General features: G+C 35.4%; 3 protein-coding genes across 3 annotated transcripts in view; 1 reads left to right on the top strand and 2 right to left on the bottom strand.

The window, feature by feature from the left end:
- The window catches only part of LOC125819799 (putative disease resistance protein RGA3), a 130264-nt gene extending 126378 nt beyond the window's left edge, over positions 1–3886 (bottom strand). The window contains exon 1 of the mRNA XM_049499240.1: positions 3137–3886. Coding sequence (XP_049355197.1) covers positions 3137–3886 — 750 coding nt within the window. The remainder of the gene's footprint in view (positions 1–3136) is intronic.
- A 1248-nt stretch (positions 3887–5134) lies between these two features.
- On the bottom strand, positions 5135–12899 carry LOC125819798 (aspartic proteinase 36-like). The gene is made up of 10 exons (XM_049499239.1): positions 12560–12899; positions 11462–11591; positions 11127–11359; positions 9570–9797; positions 8353–8515; positions 7518–7591; positions 7315–7411; positions 7122–7185; positions 5497–5568; positions 5135–5343 (listed from the first exon to the last, which is right to left on the bottom strand). The coding sequence occupies exons 1-10, from the start codon at positions 12829–12831 to the stop codon at positions 5135–5137; spliced, it is 1542 nt and encodes a 513-aa protein (XP_049355196.1). The 5' UTR covers positions 12832–12899.
- A 3349-nt stretch (positions 12900–16248) lies between these two features.
- Positions 16249–21603, top strand: LOC125819756 (DEAD-box ATP-dependent RNA helicase 38). Its single transcript, XM_049499199.1, has 8 exons — positions 16249–16571; positions 16694–16987; positions 17820–18047; positions 18349–18414; positions 19851–20267; positions 20446–20557; positions 20670–20755; positions 21262–21603. The coding sequence occupies exons 1-8, from the start codon at positions 16293–16295 to the stop codon at positions 21322–21324; spliced, it is 1545 nt and encodes a 514-aa protein (XP_049355156.1). The 5' UTR covers positions 16249–16292; the 3' UTR covers positions 21325–21603.
- The last annotated feature ends 640 nt before the right edge of the window (positions 21604–22243 follow it).

The raw sequence follows: 22243 nt of genomic DNA, 5'->3' as shown, positions 1-22243 counted from the left end.
AGACGCGGGTCATTACAAGCAACCACTAAAAAAGAGAAATTTTAGGAGAAAACAAGACCTATTAAGATGATCCAATATTGCTAGACATTTTAAGAGCCAAAGAAGCGCAGGAAGAAAAAAAATGCAACTCAGAAACTGAAAGAGAAACAGAGACTTACCCAAGACCGAACCCCACATCATTATATGGAATATGGAAAATGTTGGACCACTGGGCGTTTGGGCCACTCCAATTGGTGCAAATATCTTCTGACTGTGGGCAGCCAAGGTACCGTGATTTGGTGAGACGTCCCATGGTATCTCAGCATGGCAGATGCTCTAGTTTTTTGCTGTTCCATAAAGTTAACTGTTGCAAAGTAACAAGGTTGCCGAGTCCATCCGACAGATCTTCTAACAATAGACAATCCTGGATCCAGAGAAGCTGCAATTTGGGCATGTCATCTGAGAAGTCCACATGTTGCAGCCGATTGCAGCCCACTAGGTGTAATCTTTCAAGAGAAGTAAGGTTGCCAAATCTATGAGGAAGAGCCTCGATTCCGAATCCATATATCCGGATCTCTTTTAGGGCAGAGAGTTGCATAAGCTGATAGGGCAGAGAATCCCAGTGCAAGTGTCCCCACACCTCCAATGTACGAAGGGACGATAGTTGATGAATGCCATTAAACATTAATTGGAATGCCTCAAAATCCACCATCTCTGAGAAAGGACCAATATGTGATTCCCGTAACCTAGTGAGATGGTGAAGTCCCACTGAGGGTACACTAATCAATTTGGGACACTGTGATAAACCCAAATATGAAAGTGAAGGCATTCCACACACATGTAAAGGGAAGGAAACTAAGTTGTTACAGTTGTGGACCTTCAAGGATTCCAGGGACCGACAATGCTCTAGTAATCCACTTGGTAAACTGGTCAATCCATCACAGTAACATAACTCAAGACTTTGGAGGGAAGTCAAATAATTCTCTCCTTTGGGAACAGGAAAAAAATTGAAATTGGTGCAGTTGTCAATCCTTAAGCTCTTAAGAGAATGGAGATTGTACAAGCTTTGTGGCAATTCACGAAACTCTCCACAATATGAGACTGACAGATGTTGTAGAGACAAATTGTTGCGTAGCATCTCATCTGGAAGACAAGTGAGCTCTTTCACATCATAGACACTAAGCTCTAAGAGAGATGTCAAGTTGTTGAACAAGTTCAACAATGGCATTTCACTGTCAACTACTCTAATCTCTAATTCACGTAGGATTTCAAATTGATTCGGAATACTTTTCAACAATGGACAGTTACTAATCTTCAACTTCTCAAGCCCAGGAAACATTCTTACTCCATTTGTTGGTATCAATTCCACTCCCTTCCACTTAATAAGGCTATGCATATCCTCCAAGACTAGTTCTTTCAATAACGGGAACACTTGGATATTGCCATTATTGCTGCTTGATCCCTTATTGTTAACCTCAATACCATAAAATATAGTTCCAATGCATTCCACCTTATGGAACCCTACCAGCTCTAGATGCCGAAGGAATTTCAGTTGGCCAAGCGATGGAATTTCTTTGCACCTTTTGCAACCACTTAATTTCAACTTGACCAAATTTGGTAGCGATTCTTCACTGAACCATGAAGGAAATCTAGTACCCAAATAGTTCTTCACTTCAAATGTTTTCAAGTTAGGATGCGGTTGAAGACCATCCAACACATGCTCATCATTGATCTCACATCCTTCTGATTCCTCGTGGGACCATAAATATGCCAGCTTGTAAATATTCAATTTCTCCCGTAGACATGCTGTTCGAGCTTCTTCTCTATCACGAACCAATTGTAGACCGTTGATCCTCAATTTACCTCTAAGGTTCTTCAAGCGACCTAATTCTTCTATTCGACGGCCTTCCTCCAAACCCACATTGAAATACTGTAGGGTCTGAAGACAAGTCAATTGTCCCAGGTTAAGTGGCATCTGAGACGAAGAGTAGAAATATATGTGTCTCAAACTTATCATATTTCCCATCTCATATGGAAATTCCTTGAGTGAATAGCAATAATTGACTCTAAATGTTTGCAAATTATAGAGCTTGCAAATGGAGTGGGGCAAGGCTGTGATCTCAGTGCTCGAGATATCTAGATATCTCAAGTATATTAACTTCCCGATTTTGTCTGACAACCCAAAGATTCCTGAACTGGACAAATTTAAAACTCTCAAGAACTTAAAGCTCAACAGCATATCTTCCGATATATAGTTGCTTCTCCAGAACAGTGTGCACAACCGTCCTGGCTCATTTATCTTATCTATTTGATCACTTGGTGAGTCCCACCCAAAGTATCGCACTTGAGAAAGTTTTTCTCCATCATTGCCCTTCGGATCAAATAGTTTAGATTTTAAGATATCTCCAGCCAAATCATGCACAAGATCGTGCATCTTACAGTATTTTATATTGTTATGCTCATCTAACACAACATCTTGTAGCAAGGAATTTCTCAACAAGAGTTGAAAGAAGTTGTTCCCGATGTCTTCCATCATGGTGGTCTCTTGACATGGATGAAGAAAGCCTTCTGCCATCCAGAGTTGGATTAGTTGGTCCTTTTCAAACTTAAAATCTTTTGGAAACATTGCAAAGTAAGCAAAGCATTTTTTCAGATATGGAGATGGTAGATAATCATAGCTGAGTTTTAGGATTTTCTCTATGTTATTTTCGCCGTTGTCATCTTCACCTGCAACAAGGGGGTTTCCATCAAGAAATGCTTGCCATTCATGTTTTTCCTTGTTGCATAAGAGGCCTCCCAACACACTTGCAGCGAACGGTAGACCTTGACACATTTTAACAATCTTGTTGCCCATGCTCACAAATTCTTCTGGAACCCTGCCATCAACAAATGCTTTTTGTTTGAAAATAGACCAACAATGATCTTCTGTTAACTTTCCCAAGATATGAAGATTTGTTGCTACTGTGGAAGCCACCCGCTTCATACGAGTAGTCACAAGAATGCAATTTCCTGTAGATGTATTTATTCCTCTCAAGGTGTCAACGAACTGATGCCACGATGTAGAGTCAACACACCACAAATCATCCAGGACTAGAAAATAGTTTTTTCCTCCCAATTCATCTTGTAGCTTCTTGACTATTATATCTCTCCTTTGAACCTCAACTTTCTTCTCTGTCAGTGATTCGAGGATTTGTTCAAGAAAGATCATAATTTCAGACATTTCAGGTAGACACAACCAAATTCTCTTTTCAAAGATTTGCTTGATGTGTTCATCATTGTAAATCCTCTTAGCCACAGTCGTTTTCCCTAAACCTCCCATACCCACTATGGGAATGGTGCACAGAACAGCATCCTCCTCTCTCATGTTCAAAATTTTCCCCTTTATCTCAGCAACATCCATGTCTCTACCAACAACATCAGAAGCAACTACTAAGGAATCTGTTTCTCGAATTGGTAGTATTTTCCGAGAAGGAACCATGAGTGATTGTAGACCGAGGTCTTTGGCTACCTTATTGATAGCCGTCAACTCTTTATTGATGTTGTTGATTTTTTGAGACATCTTTCTTTTAAAAGCAGTATGAGAAAAGAAACCACTGACCTTTTTCATTGGGCAGTTTCGGATGCTCATCACTTTTGTTTTGAGAGACTCATATCTGAATCGATCAAACACATTTTCAGCATCTTCAGCAACTCTCTCAAGCCTGTTGAGCCATTGTTCCACAGACTGTTGTTTGTCAACTTGTGGTCTTTCAACGTCATGAATAAAAGCTTGGATTAAGGATACATTTTGTGTCAACGTTTCGAGATCTTTGTTGAAATCCCTTGAGCTGTTGACCTCCTCGATAGTGAGAGAAATCAACTTTTCAAGCAAAACTTGAACAGTAGCACCAATTACAGCATCGGCCATTGTTGTGTTTCACAGAGTCTTGTTCCTCTGCACCAAAGTCTTCTCAAAGTTCTTGCACAAGTCTTCTTTAGCTAAAGAGACAACAGTTGATAGTATTTCACAATAATTCAGCAGTGAAAGAAAATTAGTGGTTATGATGAGACACAAATCATATCAGAGACTTAGGCCATGTTTGGCATTATCGTTAAAAACAGCTTATTTTTAGAGGGAGTCACTTTTTTAAAATGGTTTTTCTTTGTGTTTGGCTAATTCATTTGAGAAGTACTTTTCATAAGAAAATTGCATTTGGCTAATCTTTTTAAAAAGTGTATTTGAGAGTCAAATTACAATAAGGGACAACTATTAATGTACTCTAAACATTAAGATTATTCTATACTTCATATCATACTTCACAATAATTAAAACAGTGAAGAAAATGGTTGGTTGTGATGATTCCAGAGACACATCTATCTCTGAAAACACAAACATAGAGTCAACACTTTTTTTGGAAAATATTGTTTAAAAATAAAAATGAAATATTGAAAATTATTTGACTTAGTTAAATTGATAATAAATCCTTTAAAAAATTTTATCACTTTTATATTTTCGAGGGATTTAGCTGTTTTCCTATAGTGTCTTGCTTTTGATTCCACCATCACCTGTTGTTGATTATGTTTAGGTTATCGCATTATTTTGTGGTTGTTAATATGTTGTACTCTAGCCGAGGAACATCTGGAGGCACTCTCCTTACCTCCACGAGATGGGGGGAATGGTCTACATACTTGTAAACTTCACTTATAAAATTTCACTAGGTATGTTGTTGTTGGTGTTTATATTATTCTCTGTAAAATTAGTCACAGCATTTTCTGCTGTGTCTACTGGGCAAATATTTCTCCAAGCATAGAACGTAAAAATCAAATAGCAAACAGATTCTTACACAGTTAACACTCTGCAAATGACAATTAAAAATCCTCATCGCGATGGGGAAAAAGCAGTATCATTCTCAGCATTATGTGGTTACATTACAAACAAGACAGATGAAAATACAAAGCATGAATGACTTAACTAACTACAACAGTGAATCGCTTTTACATCGTTATAATCTTATACACAAACTACTGTTCTGTAAGAACCCAATGCCTTCTGACATTTTACCTCTACAACTTGATCATTAGAAGCAAGAACTGAAAAAAGAATTGCCTTGCTTCCAACAAAATCCTCATAATCCTTCCAACTGTGCTCTATTGATATTATAATTAGCAGAGTATTTCAAGTATCAAGGAAAACGATGAGAAGCATTGAAGTCAAGCTACACAAGTAGGAACCGATCATCAGCTCCCAAAAAAGTAAAAGAAGAGCATTAGTTCTAGCTAGTGGCAGATTGAAGGGAACACTGCTTGATGAACTGCTAACATATTGTCCAGCATTCATGAATTCATCCTTGCCCGAGGTTATAGACACATTCACGGGTGATGAACCTATAACAAAAGCATTTTATATAAGTGAATGACATCCGAGCTCCCTCCTTACAGAGAATTGCTAGGGTGTAGATATTCATCAACGATCTCTAAGCAAGGTGGCAGTATGGAGACGTAAGCAATGAGAATCGAATCTTAAAAGATGGTACTTACAATCATATTCTACCCATCCAATTCTTTGTCGGGCCAAGTCATATACTATGATCTTATCTTTAAGAACAAGATCTGTAAAAGAAGAGAAAGAGAAGTGAGTGTCAACTAGATTCAATCGTTACTCTAGATTCTCTATAGTCTGGCAGTAATGACGCAAGCAATGCAACTAGGAGTAGTTTAGTTGTGGTATTGAAGCAAATAATCCCAACATAAAATTCCTCATAAGATAATACAGTGTTCGGTTGGTCAAATAAGAACAAAGTGATCACCGGACAATTGATTTATAGTTTGTAGTAACCACCACATAACAAGTGCTTCAGTATTAATTATTGCATAAACAATATATCCTTGCATTATAATCCCCATATAACTAGTAAGTGAACCAAACAACCCCCTAGGGAACCAGCAAAGATACATATTGTACGACAAAACTACATCATGACATCAATATTTCCACTCCAAATCACATAGAACATATGACTCCTATAGCCACTTGATCGTCTCACTTTTACCTAGCATGAGATCATATATCAAGGACACCCATTCCCTCCCCCCTCCCCCACCAACCTCCTCTTCTCGTGTGAGGGATATAGTATTACATAGTTGTTTCAAAGACTGGAGCATCTCATAGAGTATTAGGAGAAGATAGTTAAGCACACATAAAGTTGATCCATATTGCATTATATTCATCACTTCTCACAACCAATACTAGTTTTAGCTTTGGTCTATGGCCACATGCCGATTGTCAAAATTGTCACTTTTGATTTGAGGTTTCAACAGTGGACTATTGGAAACTATACAAACACTTTACACCTCATCCCTTCAATTTGAGTTCACTGTTACTTGCTGCATGAAAGGAATGAACAAGATACAAGCCTATACAAATAATTCAGTTTCACTATTTACAGCTACAAGAAAGACAAACACAGAGCCAAGATATACAAAAGGCTGCTACATTATGTCCATGAACTACGTTACACCAAGAACTCTGCATCTGTTTCTACAACTGCTCTAGCGGACGACAATCTCCCTAGCCTATACAAGTACTTCTGAACCAACATTATCACAGAAACAGAAAGATCATAGCACAAGGTGTTTTCTATAATACAGACAGAACCATTAGAAATGGAAGTGCAACCACATTCACAATATAATGTTTCTTTCCACTAATCAGCTTTCCATGAATTCCACTTTCTGCTCTCTTTGAACATCAGAGAACAACTGCCTGTGATAGATGTCTATACATGCTACCTTTCGGCTTATTTACAATTGTTTAACCTCACTGAAATCTCACTATGATAGTCTAAAGCTTCGAAGGATTTTATAAGAGCAAAGAACCAAGAAAATCTAGTAATAGCAGGAAATGCATCTGGGCTAAGAAGGAAGCATATTTTTCATCCATGACTTGAGAAAGTAGTTGACAGCATAAAGGAGAATTCTTTGATTCTTTCAAATGAACATCAACATGCAAGGGACTGAAACTCCCAAACTTCAATGAAAATTTGTTAAGCACCCACAATACTCAAGCACACATGCATAAAGATTATCACCCACAATGTTATGCAACCACTAACGAAGTTAAGATGTAGATGAAGCACGAAGTAACCATTTATCCAGAAACCAACCTCCTAAGATTGTTAATCCTAGATCATTTTCTTCAAAGATAACACACCACATAGCAGCACCTTCCTGTTAAACACATAAAATAGAGTCACTTATCTTTGAAGTTCATAAAAATTGGAAGATAAAAGTAACTTGGTTATATGACCTTTTAGTAGAAGATGTTTAAATACAAAATATGCAGGTTCTAACACTCACCAAAAAGCCCATATGAGCAAGGTAGTCTGCTGGTCTTAAATCCATGGATGCATCACCAGCAAAGTTTAGAGACACTGGAGGAAAAATATCCTCGATGCTGTTTGAGAAATAGGGGGACATGCTCAAGTCACCAAAGAGGTGTGTATAGACCATTTAAGTTCTTATAACTACGATTAAACATTCATTGAAAACAAAAAAACAACCTTGAAGAAACTAGATAGCACGGCCTTTTCCCTGATATGATTGGCCTGGCTGAAGGTGAAACAATTGCAGTTATCTGCAGATGAATAAGTTAAAACAAAAGTAGAGAGAACTTGTTAATTAGTGATGCCCATCTGATCTGCGCATTTTAGTGATTCGACTTTGCTGTTTCTCAAAGTAACTCCAAGAAGCAAGAAGGATTCAAACTTCACCAAAGATCAAGGATCCTATATAGAGATTTTCTATATCCATTGTAACTTAAATCATAATGTTTTTTGAATATTTGGTGCTGCTCTAGCATGTCTTTTCTTTTTTTGATGACAAGGGAAACCAAATGTCTTTATGAACTAAATACCTTCTATTAGGATTTAGATAGATTCTTGTTTGGAGGTTTAATCATTATATTTTCTTGATTATTATTTAAATTGACTTCTTGCTAGAATTGTTTACGTAATAGTACTTTTGATGATTTTGATTACTTGATCACCAATTAAATTGCCAAGGTAATTTAAGTTTACCAGGAAGAAGGAGAATTCAAGTCTAAAACCTGAATTGGATAGCCTTTAATTATACGGAGTCCGTTGATTATATTTGATTAATACTGACTAGAATCCCCACCGGAAAAGATGGTGATTATATAGGGGACAGATATATAACCACTGACCTTAAGCATTCATCTTTAGATCAAGACTAATTCTGGATTATAATCATAGCCTATGGTCCATAGGTATAACTTATAAGTTAATGGGCAAATATAACAGGTTCACTCAACAAAGAAATATAATTGTGGAAATTAATTTAAGAATCTTGGAGCAAATCGGGAAAAAAAACACTTACAGCACTGATAAAGGGTTCATAAGCTTCTGACGCAAGATAAACTAAAGTAGTACCAGAATCAACAATAGTTCCTCGATCATTAGAGGACACAAAAACTCCTGGATCAACAGGTAAAATTTGCCCATTAACAGCAATGCTCTGCAGATATACAGTGTAATGAACCCTGCACGATTGGAGAAAAGCAACAAATAGATGACACCTCAACGATCCTCTTTCTGAGTACACACTATTAACAATGCAAATAACTGATTGGAAGCACAAGCATGTCGGAGAACATCAAAAACTATCAAAAGTGGAATACGTGTTGAGTACATGAAAGTAACCTATATGTTTGGGTAAGTTACATATAGTTACCTATATGTGAAGAGCAATCCATCTGGCATTCAAAACTAAAATGATGGATATATTGAAAGATTTTCACGTATTGATGTTGCCACCATATTTACATGTAGACTACTTTGAGAAACATAACACATCTTGAAATGCCAAATAGAATACCAAGCCCTTGGACTGTTGACTTATATCAAGAGCCTAATGTTGCTTAATCTCTACCAAGCTCTTGGACGGTGGATTGATATCGAGAAGTTAATGCTGCTTAACCACTTCTTCTCTCTTTCTTTTTCTGAGAAGGTGGGAATGTTGAGTGGTAGAGCCAAGAACTTATATAGGGGGATTCAGAACACCAACTTTTGGACCTCCTTTACCACTGAACTATAATTTTTCCTAAAGTCAAGGGGATGCAACAATTTTATATAACCCAATTTTTTTTTATTTGCACAGTATAATACTTTTCATGAAGGGGGTTCCCCTCCTTCTTACTAGCTTCACCCCTGGTGCTGAGGGAGGGACAGTAAAATATTTGCATCTGCTGCAGGATATCAACTTGATGCACAAATTACTTACAAACAATTCTAAGCAAGAAGGACTTATCATCTACTTTAACAGATATACAAGATGGAGAAGGTATAATGACTGGAACCAAATAGCACATAGGATCATTTTTGCATATTTTCATGCTCTACCAGTATCACAAGCTATCACAATGATTATCATATAACCTAAGGCACGCTTCATACATAACTTTTAATTTTAATTTTAATCTTTTTGATAACCGTGGAGTCCAGACCAGCTTTCGTGCACACTTTTAATTTCTTAACATTCTAATCTAGAACAAAACAGTTTAGTTATCATATAGAAATTAAAACAATAATACGTACTTTGACGGAACAAGGGGACTATAAACGATGCTCGGATTCAAAATCTCACCAAGAACTAGTATACCTCCACCATTGCCATCTCCTTTCAAACAATGTGAAAACACTTTTGGAGATATTCCATGTGAAGAGAGTTGAGATATTACTGAAAGATCTTGTTGACCAAGCCCAAAAATTCCATCAATTGCTCTATCCATCTTGGTCAGGCCCCCAGACTGAGAGGTACTGCACCTGTTTTGATTTCAAATCAAAGTTTAAGAAGAAAATGCATGCACTGGCTAAAACTTACCACCATAAAATAAAGAGAACGTTAAGCAATGGGGCCTATAGACATAGACTTATGAGAGAACAATCAAATACTTTAAGTATACAAAAACGTCTAAAGCATTGTGTCAAATGACATCTTCAAGCAGAAATGTTAGACCATGCATGAGACAACTCAACTCTATTTACTCAGTTTCCCTACAAAAAGAAATGAATTTAGTATTTATGCACATTTGATCACCATTGAAGCATTGCATTACCCATCAAGTAGAGAGAATCATGTTGCCTAGTTACAAATGATTCAGATAGCTTCTAGGTGAAGTATGGTTTGCTACTAAAACAAAACCTTGATTAGTAAAAGTTCAATTATATTGATAAACTTTTACTTCTCTATAATACAGATCTTGTTAGTCCTATGTTAGCAAGACTACTAAATCTAAGTTGCTCGGACTCTTCATTTTCGGTGCCGCTCCCCTGTCGACACGACATGGGTGTGGGTGTGGAATCCTTACCAGATCTGGTCAAATGATTTTGGATACCTTGACCAAAATCAACGGAAAATAGATACAATGATTTATGTAATCAAAACAAAAGCTAAAGTGAAATTGAAGAAAACGAAATACCTAGCATATAAATTTCGCTGTCAATCCTTTTCCTTCTATCTCCTTCTGGGATTCAACTCCCAAGAATTAAAGAAAGACTTATGGAACTTGTGATCTTAAGCAGGCCACATTTGTATAAATGTTTGTCATTACTCATTAAGGGTAAAATGCAAAGTTTAAGTTAAATGGTTCCAAAATTTAGGAAGTTGCCATTATTTTTGGAAAGGATTAAAAAGAAACTTCGCCACATAAACAAGGAAGGAGGGTGAATGGAGGACATATTTGTAATCAGCGTTCCAAGACCTGATTTATATCTTACATGAAGCTTATTTTAAACAGTAAGCAAATGCTCATGATAAAGTCATTTTGTATCACAGAGATTAAAAAAAACAGATTCATGCAAAAACCGAGTTCCTTGTTGAAGAAGTATGCCAAAATTCAATTTACATGGAACAAAATGATGATCTAATCCTATTAGACCCCAAAAGTATTAGTTTTTAACTTATCCATATTTTGATTTCACTGACTAGCGTCATATAGTGGGTCTTTTCTTTAAGAAAGGTTAGCCACATTAATCAAGTAATTAGGAGGTTCTTTTGGTTGACATCTCTTTTTAATAGGCTTTAATGATCGATATCAGTTCCACATACACATAAGAGTATATCAATATAGCCATCCAAGTAATCACACTCACCCAAAAACAATTGGTGATGAAGAGTTGGCAGTCAGTGAGGTCCCCAGGACCGTGTCAAAATATATCAAATCCGACACGTAATAACCGGTTGTGCCACTGTTATCTCCGTAATGGAAGGTGTAAGCACACTGATTTGTTTCGCTAGAGCACTCATCCGAAGCACACCTTCGGTCTGAACAAGAGATAAGAGATGCAGTTGATGAGCTCGCAGTGTCATAGAAGTTGAGCTCAACCTGCAATAACATATAGTGTTACGAAATTCTAAGAATTTTTTTGCTTTATCATAATTTATAAAGAAAGTGAAGTAACGACAGTATGAAGGAAATAAGGTCTACCCCAAGTCCACTTGTTTGAGGACAATTGTTGCAGGAACCACATGTAACCCACAAGATATCACTTCCGGTATCAATCTGCACATTGTATTCTCTTGGTGGAGATCCCAGTTTGACTTTAGTATAATAAAAGCTAAAATTACAGCAAAAATAGAAAACCAAAAAAGATGATGGTCAATAACATTGGTTGGGAGAAAGAGCTGCACATTTACAGTATATACAAAGTGCTTAACAGCAATCACTAAATCATCAACTCCAATAACAACACAAAGAAAATGCCATATTTGATCATATATTAGAAATTCCCATAAAACAAAGCACATCAATTTTAACTAAAAGTTCTACCCTAGAACTAATAAACAACAAGAATTAAAGCAAAGAGACCAGATCTGAACCAAAATCCACCTGTAGAAATGACATCGAAGCACCACCAACAATGAAACAGATAGCACATCATCATGAATGTTTTTCTATACCTTTCAATCTCAGGAACCACCGAACCACCAATAACAAAACGACAAGCACATCATCATACAAATGAAGTACAATTTTGTACGTTGCAACATCAGGAATCTCTCATTCCAAGCCATTTCAAAAAAAGACCTCATAGAACAACAAATGCAAAATGGATGTGTGCACAAATGGTAGAATGTCAATATAATAATCCCAAGCACCAAAGACCTTTTCTTGATCAATTTTTTCTCAAACCAGATACGAATAAGTACAAATTTTCTTTCCATTTCAACCGATTCTCGTGTGCATCAAATAAATAAAAACTCTCTCCAGAGTATCACAGGCCATAACATCAAAAAGAATCAAACATTCCTGAAATTCGTGGAAATTACTATCCAAATAATTGACAATGAAGATTTTAAAAAGGAGCTCATCTCTGTATTCACGTTTACTTATCACATTTAGCTTCGTAACAGTCAAACAGTATCTACTTTGACCAAAAATTTAAAATGCATTTTTTTCATCATATTAATACGTGAAGAATTGCACTTCGTATCAATTTAGCTTTGAAAATTAGTTAAATTTGACAAATAAAAGTGAACGGAGAGAATAGTTAATCTTTCTAATCCGTCATAGTAACTAACATACCCGACTAGGAAGGGGTCGGAGGAACCGATAACTGGAAAATTGCCGATTCCACCAGCGAAATTCTGCAACATTCGAGCATGCCTAGCTCGGTCTCTAGCTATGAGTTCCTCTAACTCAACACTGTGATTCACCGGAAACACTCTTTCTAAACGCAGCACTCCCGCCGGAAAACTTGCCCCAATTCTGCCGTCTTCTTCCGCAGCAACAATAGCAATAGCGGCGGTAGCCGCCATCACCATCATCAACAACTTCATGCAATTGGCAGGCAGCATGAACACAATCAAATACAAATAAATTTTAGCTAAAACAGTATTGAAGTTCACAAATTCAACAAATTAGTACAGCCCAGAGCCAATTTTCGAAAAAAGAAAAGAAGAATTTTTTTTTTTTTTCTGAAATGTTATTTCAATTGAATTTCCTGAAAAAATCACACTAATTATCAACATTTTCCTAATACTCCTCTCTGTGTCTCTCCGACTTTGTCCGGTATTAACTTGGTACACCTTTTAAAAATAATTAATAATAAAGATAATATTACTATTTTATTTTTTAACTTTATTAAATTTAATGCTTTGAAAAATGAGTTAAATGATAAATAGTATTTAATAGCAAGGGTAAAATAGATACAAAAAGTAAATTATGTCTTGATTTATTAAACTGAACAACTATTGTTGGACAACTATTTTTCGTATAGTAGACAACTATTATTGACCGAGGGAGTAAAAAAATCATTACTCAGTCTTTTTCGAATAAGTATTTGCTAATATATTTCTTTAATTTTAAAACTTATAAAATATGAACAAATTGTTTGATAGGAGTGTAAGATTGGTCTTAAGGTTTTATTTATGATATTTAATTAAGTGTCAAGAACCTTACTTTTATTCATAAAAACAATTATTTAATTGTCAATTAAATAAATTAAGAGAAAATAAAGAAATATTGAGCTTAAATAGGTTGATAGTTAGGTATATAGCAATATTTTTCTCTCTCTCGTCATAGAGCAATATAAAATTAAAAAGCCTCGCATCTTTACTGTTAACATTGATTTAGTTCTTCTTATGGTAAATTCTGAATTTCATTTGCAATTAAAATCTTAATTATAATTTTCTTAGTTGGTGAATATAATTATTACGAAAGATTAATGTTGATTCAAATAATTGATATAGACAATAGATCAATACATATGATTAAAATTTCGTTGATCAATTGTATGGGCTCTGATTTTCTTGAATGATTTCATACGTAGGGTATATTTTTTCTGAGTTTTTACTGCTATGAATTTGTTTTCAATATTTATTAAGCATGTTCACATACGCAATTTCAAATATTTTGGCCTTTGATAAAGTAGATATCTACTTATTTTATCCATATCTTGCAAATTATGTTCTTAGTTTATATTTAAATATGCAGATGTTATATGTTAAGAAATAATCGATTTTAAAAATCAATTCAACTTTTAAAAGAAAATCAATTTTTAAAGGAGTCGTCACTTTATTTTTTAAAAGAAATTAAGGAAACTTTAACAAAATTAAATCTAAAAAATTTAAAGGTTTTTAAGGCATTTGAAGTATCCACTAACGTTATCCAATAACTTGAAAAAAGACTTACTTGACTAACTTTTGGGCAAAAACACTTAAGAAGTAAATAAAGACATTTAAAATAACTTGAAAGAAAATTAACTTAGGAACATTTGAAATTAAATAATTTTAGAAGGAAAGCAAACGTTGTCAAAATTACTAAGTAAAGAAAGATAATTAAATAAAATCACTCAAATAAATCATCATAACCAAATGGTTCGTTTTAAGAGATTTAATTAAGTTAAAATCAATTAAAACAAACAAAATACATGACAAAATTTAATTAAAGGAGAAACAAGCTATTGGGCTTCGCCCAAATATCATTTCTCAGGCCCAAATTTAGTTACTGCTCGCCTGCACTGGAATTTAACCCAAGTTGTTGCTACAATCCATTTTCGTCCCTGTAACAACTGTATATAGATATTGTATAGCAGTTTATATCGATTGTTTTTTCTGTATATCAGATGTATACTAACATATACAGCCTATATTTTTGCTCGACTCCCTGTTTACTTTCTTCCATCCCTGTATATTAGCTTTCCTTTTCTTTTGAATGAGTGATGAGGCTGACTCGAATACAAGAAGTTTTGTTGGGATTTCATGGCCAACTCAAATACCAAAGAGATGAAGAGTCCATTGAGGACTCATATGGGATCACATGTACAAAAAGAGGATGAGAATTAGTAAAGATTATAATGATATCATTGGATAAAATACTCATGCTTCTCATAATAAAATAAAATAATAACACTACTGAAAGTTTTAACAGTAGTTTTTAAAAAAAATTGTGAGTTAATGAAGATACACCACTGCCAAATGCTAACATATCATAAAGCAAGAAATCACAACTTATTCTACATATTAATACAATAATTTGAAAGAAGAGATTGAGAAGCAAGAGGGGTACTATTTTATCTTTAGCCATCATGTTTCAACAGTGATATTCACAAATATACCATTATCCAAAATATAAGAAAGGACAGAGTTACAAGCAGCAGCGAAGCTAAAAAATTTATGAATAGTGTTATTTTTATGTTTCAAGCTTTCACTAGTCTATGGTAATAACAACAATAATGAGACATGAATAATGGAAGCAGAATCAAATTAGGTGTTCTTTTGTTCACTTTTAGCAGCTTTATAGTGGTTTAAAATTTGTTTATTAACTTTTAAATTAAATAATTACATTTAAGTTTTATTTCAAATTTTAATGAAAAGTCAAATTCATTGGAAATTCAATAAGCTACTAAATCTATATTTCTAATTAAGAGTGTAATTTAATTAGCTTAGACAATTAAAGAAACAAGTTAATAACTTAGAGTAATAATAAAATAGGAGTGTTTCAATGATTATAAAACGCAGTTGTAGAAATTCAAACTCACACTCGTAGAGCTGGTCTTTCCCAGAAAAAAAGCAGTCAGGTCTTTTTTCGACCTTAAGAGCAAGGCCCGTCCCACTCTCTCATCTACACAATTATCCGATCTTAGATGCTTTGTTGGAGAATCCAGATTTGATTGCTAACCATGACATAGTTGCAGTGTGAGCAGGAGAGCCTCACACCGCTGGGGCACAACATCTTGATGTGTTTGGGTGGGTGGGTGGGGGGGGGGGATGTATTAGATTTAATCATTGCAAATAGTATTTTACTTATATATACGGTATTATTTTCCGGTGAAGGGTGTTCAATTGGACACCCTCGAGGCACTGTAGCTCCGCCACTGGTTACAAGTTGCAACCTTCCTAGAAGGAGGTGGTGATACTGGATACTATTTAATTCTGTAAATGGTTCTTGTTGTATTGATAATATTTCCCAGTTATAACCAAAAAAATTATAATTCAAAATTACAGAGATAGTTTAAAAAAATATTGAGGACATTGTATCATTTCTATAGTTATTAACTTATTATCAATATATATCATTTTTTGTATAGAACTATATTTATTGAGACGAATATTATATTTATATTTAAATATAAAAATAGATTTTAAAATAACAACATTAAGAGTCCCTAAATTTGTGGAATAAAAAACTCTGTGGTGAATAATTTCTCAAAATAAATTCTTACCAGGATTAAAATTAGCGTCAGTCTCAAGCAACGCTGCCATATATATATTTACATCTCCTCTATTGACATTTTACTTTTGCTGCCACAATCACAATGGCCGACACTTCCAGTACCTCCACTGCCACCAGTAGCACCGCCGCTTCTACTACGGCAAACGCACCGGAATCCAAAAGTTGGGCAGACCAAGCCGACGAGATCGATCAAGCTGAGCAGTCGGCAGACCAAGCCGACGAGATCGATCAAGCTGAGCAGTCTTCCGCTTCTAATGAAGAAGGCGCTACTGCCGAGATAAATATCGGATCTCTACAAGTCGATGAGTCCAAAAGAGACAACTCCACTCTCTCTGAGCCGGAAGATTCCAGCATACAAGCGGTACGTTTTTCCTCACTCTTTATTGTTTTTTTTTTTGGATTTGATTCACTCTTTGGAGTTGAATAAGCTGATTTTGTTGTATTTTTTTAGCTAAATTAGGGTTTTATCAATGAAATATATAGGTTACATCTGGCGATACTATGTACAAATCAGCGAAGAGATTTGAGGATTTGAACTTATCTCCTGAGCTATTGAAGGGATTATATGTACAAATGCAGTTTGAGCGTCCTAGCAAGATTCAGGAAATTAGTTTGCCTATGATTCTTACGCCTCCGTACAAGAATCTTATTGCTCAGGCTCATAATGGTTCTGGTAAAACTACTTGCTTTGTGCTTGGGATGTTGAGTCGGATTGATCCAAAGCTTGCTGCCCCTCAAGCTCTCTGTATCTGTCCAACCAGAGAATTGGCTATTCAGGTATGATATAAGATGCGAATACCCTTTTTCTTCTTCTTTTTGTTGTTCATTTTTGTTTTCGCCTGCACCTGGATCTTGTTACTGGTAAAGAATTTCCTTTAACTTACTAAGGCTTAGGTAGATGGAAAGAAATCAAGTTTTCCTTGTTGGCACCTAGGGGTGTGGCCAAGTTGTCAATCAAGTGGTTGAGAGCCATGACGTCTTAAGTTCAAAACACTAGGTGACTCTTCCTATCTGTGGTGAGAGGTTAAATTAGCCGAGGTAGTCTCCCTAGATCTTTGATCAACATCATTGACCTGCCTATCTTTGGGTGCAACAATAATGTTGGCATTGGAGAATTAATTTCTTGCAGGATCAATTACTTCACAACTTTAATGCTTAGCTGAATAGAAAGTTTTGCGCAACATTATGCGTGTCAGATTATGCATGCTTTTTAGTTTTATATATGCTTCACTAGATATCTATTTCCAGAAAGGTATATGCTACACGACATATCTATATTATAGAAACTTTACCTACATTGCTTGTATATAATGTTGCCTGTATGGGTTATGTTTTATGTGTTCATGCATATAGTTTTTGAGATGGCCAGACATGATGCGAAGTATTCATGTTTGATTTGATTGTTTGCCATCTGGAGTGGTGGTTTAAGCTGTTTTTTTATGGGGAATTGTAGAATCAATTAGGAAGTTGAGGAAAGAATGATACTTTTTAGTGTTTTTACATTTCAAAGAAGAATTTAAGACGTTTCTTCATTATTCCGTTTCTTCATTATTCAACAAACAAAAAATACTTTAGAAGGTTTAGTTTTAAATGGTTGATAATGTTGCAGAATATGGAAGTGCTATTGAAGATGGGGAAGTTCACTGGCATAACATCAGAGTTAGGTATCCCAGCAGATTCTGCCAACTATATTCCAATTTCAAAACGGCCGCCTGTTACGGCACAAGTAGTGATTGGCACACCTGGGACTATAAACAAGTGGGTGACGGCAAGGAAACTGGGCATGAGTTGCATGAAAATTCTTGTGTTTGATGAAGCGGACCACATGTTGGCAGAGGTAATTGGTTCTCTATCCGCACTTGCTAGTGTTCCTTTGGATTTTTCCCCCTTTTGTTGATGTTTATTGTTATACATGTAATTTTTGAATTATTTAAATCACTTCTTGTTTTGTGTTTGTTGGTGTAAAAAATGGATTTAACCTTTGCTTTCTAAGATGAATGGTAGTGTTGAGCATAATGAGCTAGTTTTCTAGTTTCCAGTCTCATATTTAGGGATTTTGCTCCAAATGTTAAGAGTTTGTGCTTTGTCCTTTTATCAATTTTCAGTATCTGAAATGGTTTTTTTGTGTGCACGAACAGAGTGGTTTTCAGGATGATTCCATAAGAATAATGAAGGCAATCGTTAAAGCCAGCGTTAACTGCCAGGTTGGTTAAAGTTTGGCCTTTGTGCTTTCTAAATTTTCAGTTCACCTGATGATGGAATTATCTTTGAGGTTTATGCTGCTGCGAATTGCTTAGTTTGTAATAAGAGTCTGAAAAACTTCATAGGCCACATGCAAAGTTGAGTCTCTCAAATGGTTGAGCCTTAGAGTGGCACATTACATTTTTCCTGATACAAAAGTGAAAAGAGAAACTTTTGCAGCATACCTAAATTTAGCATGTCAGAATTACAAATCAAATTGTATACTTGTTTTCTTATGATGGTGGTTCCGGGACAACTTACCTGCACTTATAATAATTTACCTCCTAAGTAAATCTTTTTACGGAAGGCCTAGACAGATATAGGAAGAGACTACCTATTGTTTTTTGCCTCTACTAGGGTTTAAACCCAGGCCTCCCATTGTCCATTCCAGCTTCAATGGTTGTTCGGTCACAGCTTTGGTGCATCAAATTATTTTTTACAACAGTAGTAACTGTGCCTCAGTCGCAACTTAAGTTGAGGGTGAATCAAGACTGATCATGTCACTCCATTTTTCTTGAAACTGGTAAAGTTGCATTCTCTAATGATGGAGACCTTCAAAAAATTGTTAAGAACTCCTAAGGTACTTACAAAGAATTTACCAACTGTTCTGCTTCTTCTATACAATGTTCTGTTGTATACTCGAGCATAGTCCATTTGATCACTGTTAGACAGAAGAAGAAAGAAGAAAGAGATGGTTATTTGTCTCTTCTTTCTCACAGTCCTGTCACTCCATTTAAACTCATCTCAGGCCAATACTATATAAAATAAATGTAGAAAGTAGTAAAATTTCTTTGTATTTTCTACTGATGTATAAAACGTATATCTCTCTGTAAGGAAGAACAACTCCTAGAAAAGTATAGGACGCAAAATAGAAGTGCAAGTGCTAACATGAATAGAACATTTCTTCATTCAGTAGGTATGTCCTTCATGGAGCATTTACCAAATTCAGTGTTCCAAAACTAACCAACTAAATTTGCTTTGAAGTACAACTGACAATGCACATAGCACTCACAGCTGCAAAACAATAAAGAGAAGCAAAATCGCTGCTAGTCTTTATCTCACTAGTAAAAGGAATAGGGGCTGCCTCACGTTTCCTCTATATGTACGCATATGGGATAGGGAGTGTGAGTAGAATATCAAGCAATATCTAAAATCTAAATCTTCACTTTTTTCATTTAGTGAGTACCGAGTATAGTCTGAGGCTTAAATTAAGGTGCATTTCATAGAGCTGGCTAATACCTGAGTTTATTTTCTGCAAAAAAGGGATGTGGTGAGGGCTGCAAATGGGTCTGTAAGTTGTTGTTTATAATACATTATTCCTGATAAGCTTCCCCCATTGGACGATTATTTGGAAAAAAATTGATGTTGAACTTTTCTTTTTCATCATCTTAATTTGCAGGTGCTTCTGTTTTCTGCAACGTTTGGGGAAAATGTCAAAGCATTTGTGACAAAAATTGTTCAAGATCTTTTCGTGCAAGATTACAACCAAATGTTTGTGAAGAAAGAAGAACTTTCACTGGATTCAGTGAAGCAGTATAAAGTGCAGTGTCCAGATGAACTTTCAAAAATCATGGTGATTAAAGACAGAATACTTGAACTAGGACAGAAGGTGGGGCAAACAATTATATTCGTTCGTACCAGAAACAGTGCAAGTATGTTGCATAAGTCATTGGTTGACTATGGCTATGAAGTGACAACAATTCAAGGTGCTCTTAGGCAAGAAGACAGAGACAAAATAATCAAGGAGTTCAAAGATGGATTGACACAAATTCTTATATCAACTGATCTTCTTGCTCGTGGATTTGACCAATCACAGGTAACTTTAGATTTGAGGCTTTCCAGTTGCCAACCTTATATATGCTATACAAGTTTGTTTCTTCTTCTGGATGTGCAGCTTGTTGTGTAGCAATAATATTTAATCTCTTTCTTTCTTGATTTCTGTCTTGGTGGTTAACATTTAGAAAATCTTAAAAGCTATTATAATCTGTTTGCAGGTTAATTTGGTGGTTAATTATGACCTCCCTGTGAGACATGAGAGTCCAACAGAGCCAGATCATGAGGTATACCTGCATCGGATTGGTAGAGCAGGACGTTTTGGACGCAAAGGTAATTTGTTGTCACTTTCTTATGCATGCTTCCTTGATAGATTAATGGCTGAAAATGAGCCACATATAAATGTTATGAACTTTATGCAACACTTCCCTCTTGTGTTGAGCAGGTGCGATATTCAACTTGCTGTGCAGTGACCGAGACAACATGCTAATGTCAAAGATTGAGAACCATTTCAACCATCAAGTGGCTGAGGCATGTATCTATTGTTTACGTTACTGCATTTTGGGCTTTTCTTTATTTTTGACGCTTAGGATCCTACCCAAAATTTTTGTAGGATTAGGTCATACGTGCATACAGGTGCTTAGCATCTGACTGCTTATGTTCATGGTCTTCTAAATAAGGCTGGAGATATAGTATCATGATTAACTATACACAGGGTTGGTAATTTGTGGCCTGAAATTAGTTTAAAGTATATTACCCCCAGTTAAGATGGAACAAACTTACCTCTTTAGAATTTCGTCATTGTGTGTGTGAGGAGGGGAGTGGGGGTGCAGTAAAAACTAAAAACTTATAATACAATTCCGAGTGAAATGCAGATGTGATTCAAGATAAAGATAAGATGAACAAAGCATTTAGGATTATGGTCGAATGCTGCTATTCACAGGAAAAAGAATCTAGGCAATTTCTAGTTCAATTTGGTATTTATCCATGGGACATAACATTAGACTCAAGTTAATTGTTTCATGTTGGTTATGCAGATTCCCTCATGGAATAGTGAAGAAGACTTTGAAAATGCTCTGAAGATAGCTGGCTTGCTGTAAGCCGAGTAGAATGTTGGTTAGCAGATCTCAGGAGGGATGCTCTACTTATTTAGATGTTTCCACTGTTGAGTTTTGACAACATCTATATATTTCACTGAAGCAGCATCAGCAATAGACTCCGACGGGTCTTGTCCAGTGTGTAGTTTTTCTTAATGTCTTGCTAGATTTTGTTATATTTATCGACTTCGAGTAAAGCAATACTGGCTGGCTGGTAATCAACACATTTGTATCGTTGACAGAGCAGTGCTCCTGAAAGGCTTTTCTTCTTGATTGCTCTCATACTTCACTTACAACTATCCCAACCTAAATATTACCTAAAATTGTGGCTAGGATTTTTTTCTTCCTTTTCTTATTTTTATGTTTTTATACCACTTTTCGTGAGGAATGATTGAGGTGATGAACAAATTGATATTTCATATCCACTAATAGAAAATATTCATATCTCAATTATGTTTCTCTACTCTGCATATAATATAAAGATTAATCATAAAATGCAACCACACAAAATATTAGTACTACTATTGGATATTGTTCTAAGTACTCAAAAATATTACTAATTAATTAATAGTGTAATAGACTAATACCATATGTTTCCTAATTTTTTCTTTTTTATATAAACCATTATAGTTAATTAAGTTGAACCCATTCAACATATATAGTTTAGGTTTCCTTTTTTGGGTTTTCTTGTTCGAGAATATGCTAAACCTTGTTTGAGTCAAAATTCATAAACAACGTAGGTGTGTTTGGTAGGTAGAAAAATGTTTTCTCTAAAAATATTTTTGCAAAAAATTAAATGATTTTCTTACTTATTTTGTTATTTGATAAGTAAGCAAAACTTAGTGGAGGGGTGGTGGAGGTAGAGTTACGGAAGGATGGGGATGTGATGAAATGAAGAGGACTGAAATATCACTTATAAAAC

The sequence above is a fragment of the Solanum verrucosum genome, unplaced genomic scaffold (genome assembly GCF_900185275.1).
Source record: "Solanum verrucosum unplaced genomic scaffold, falcon-dt-bn FXZP01000239.1, whole genome shotgun sequence".
Classification (NCBI taxonomy): Eukaryota; Viridiplantae; Streptophyta; class Magnoliopsida; order Solanales; family Solanaceae; genus Solanum; species Solanum verrucosum.
Note: the sequence above shows the minus strand (reverse complement) of the source record. Positions and strands in the feature narration are given on the sequence as shown.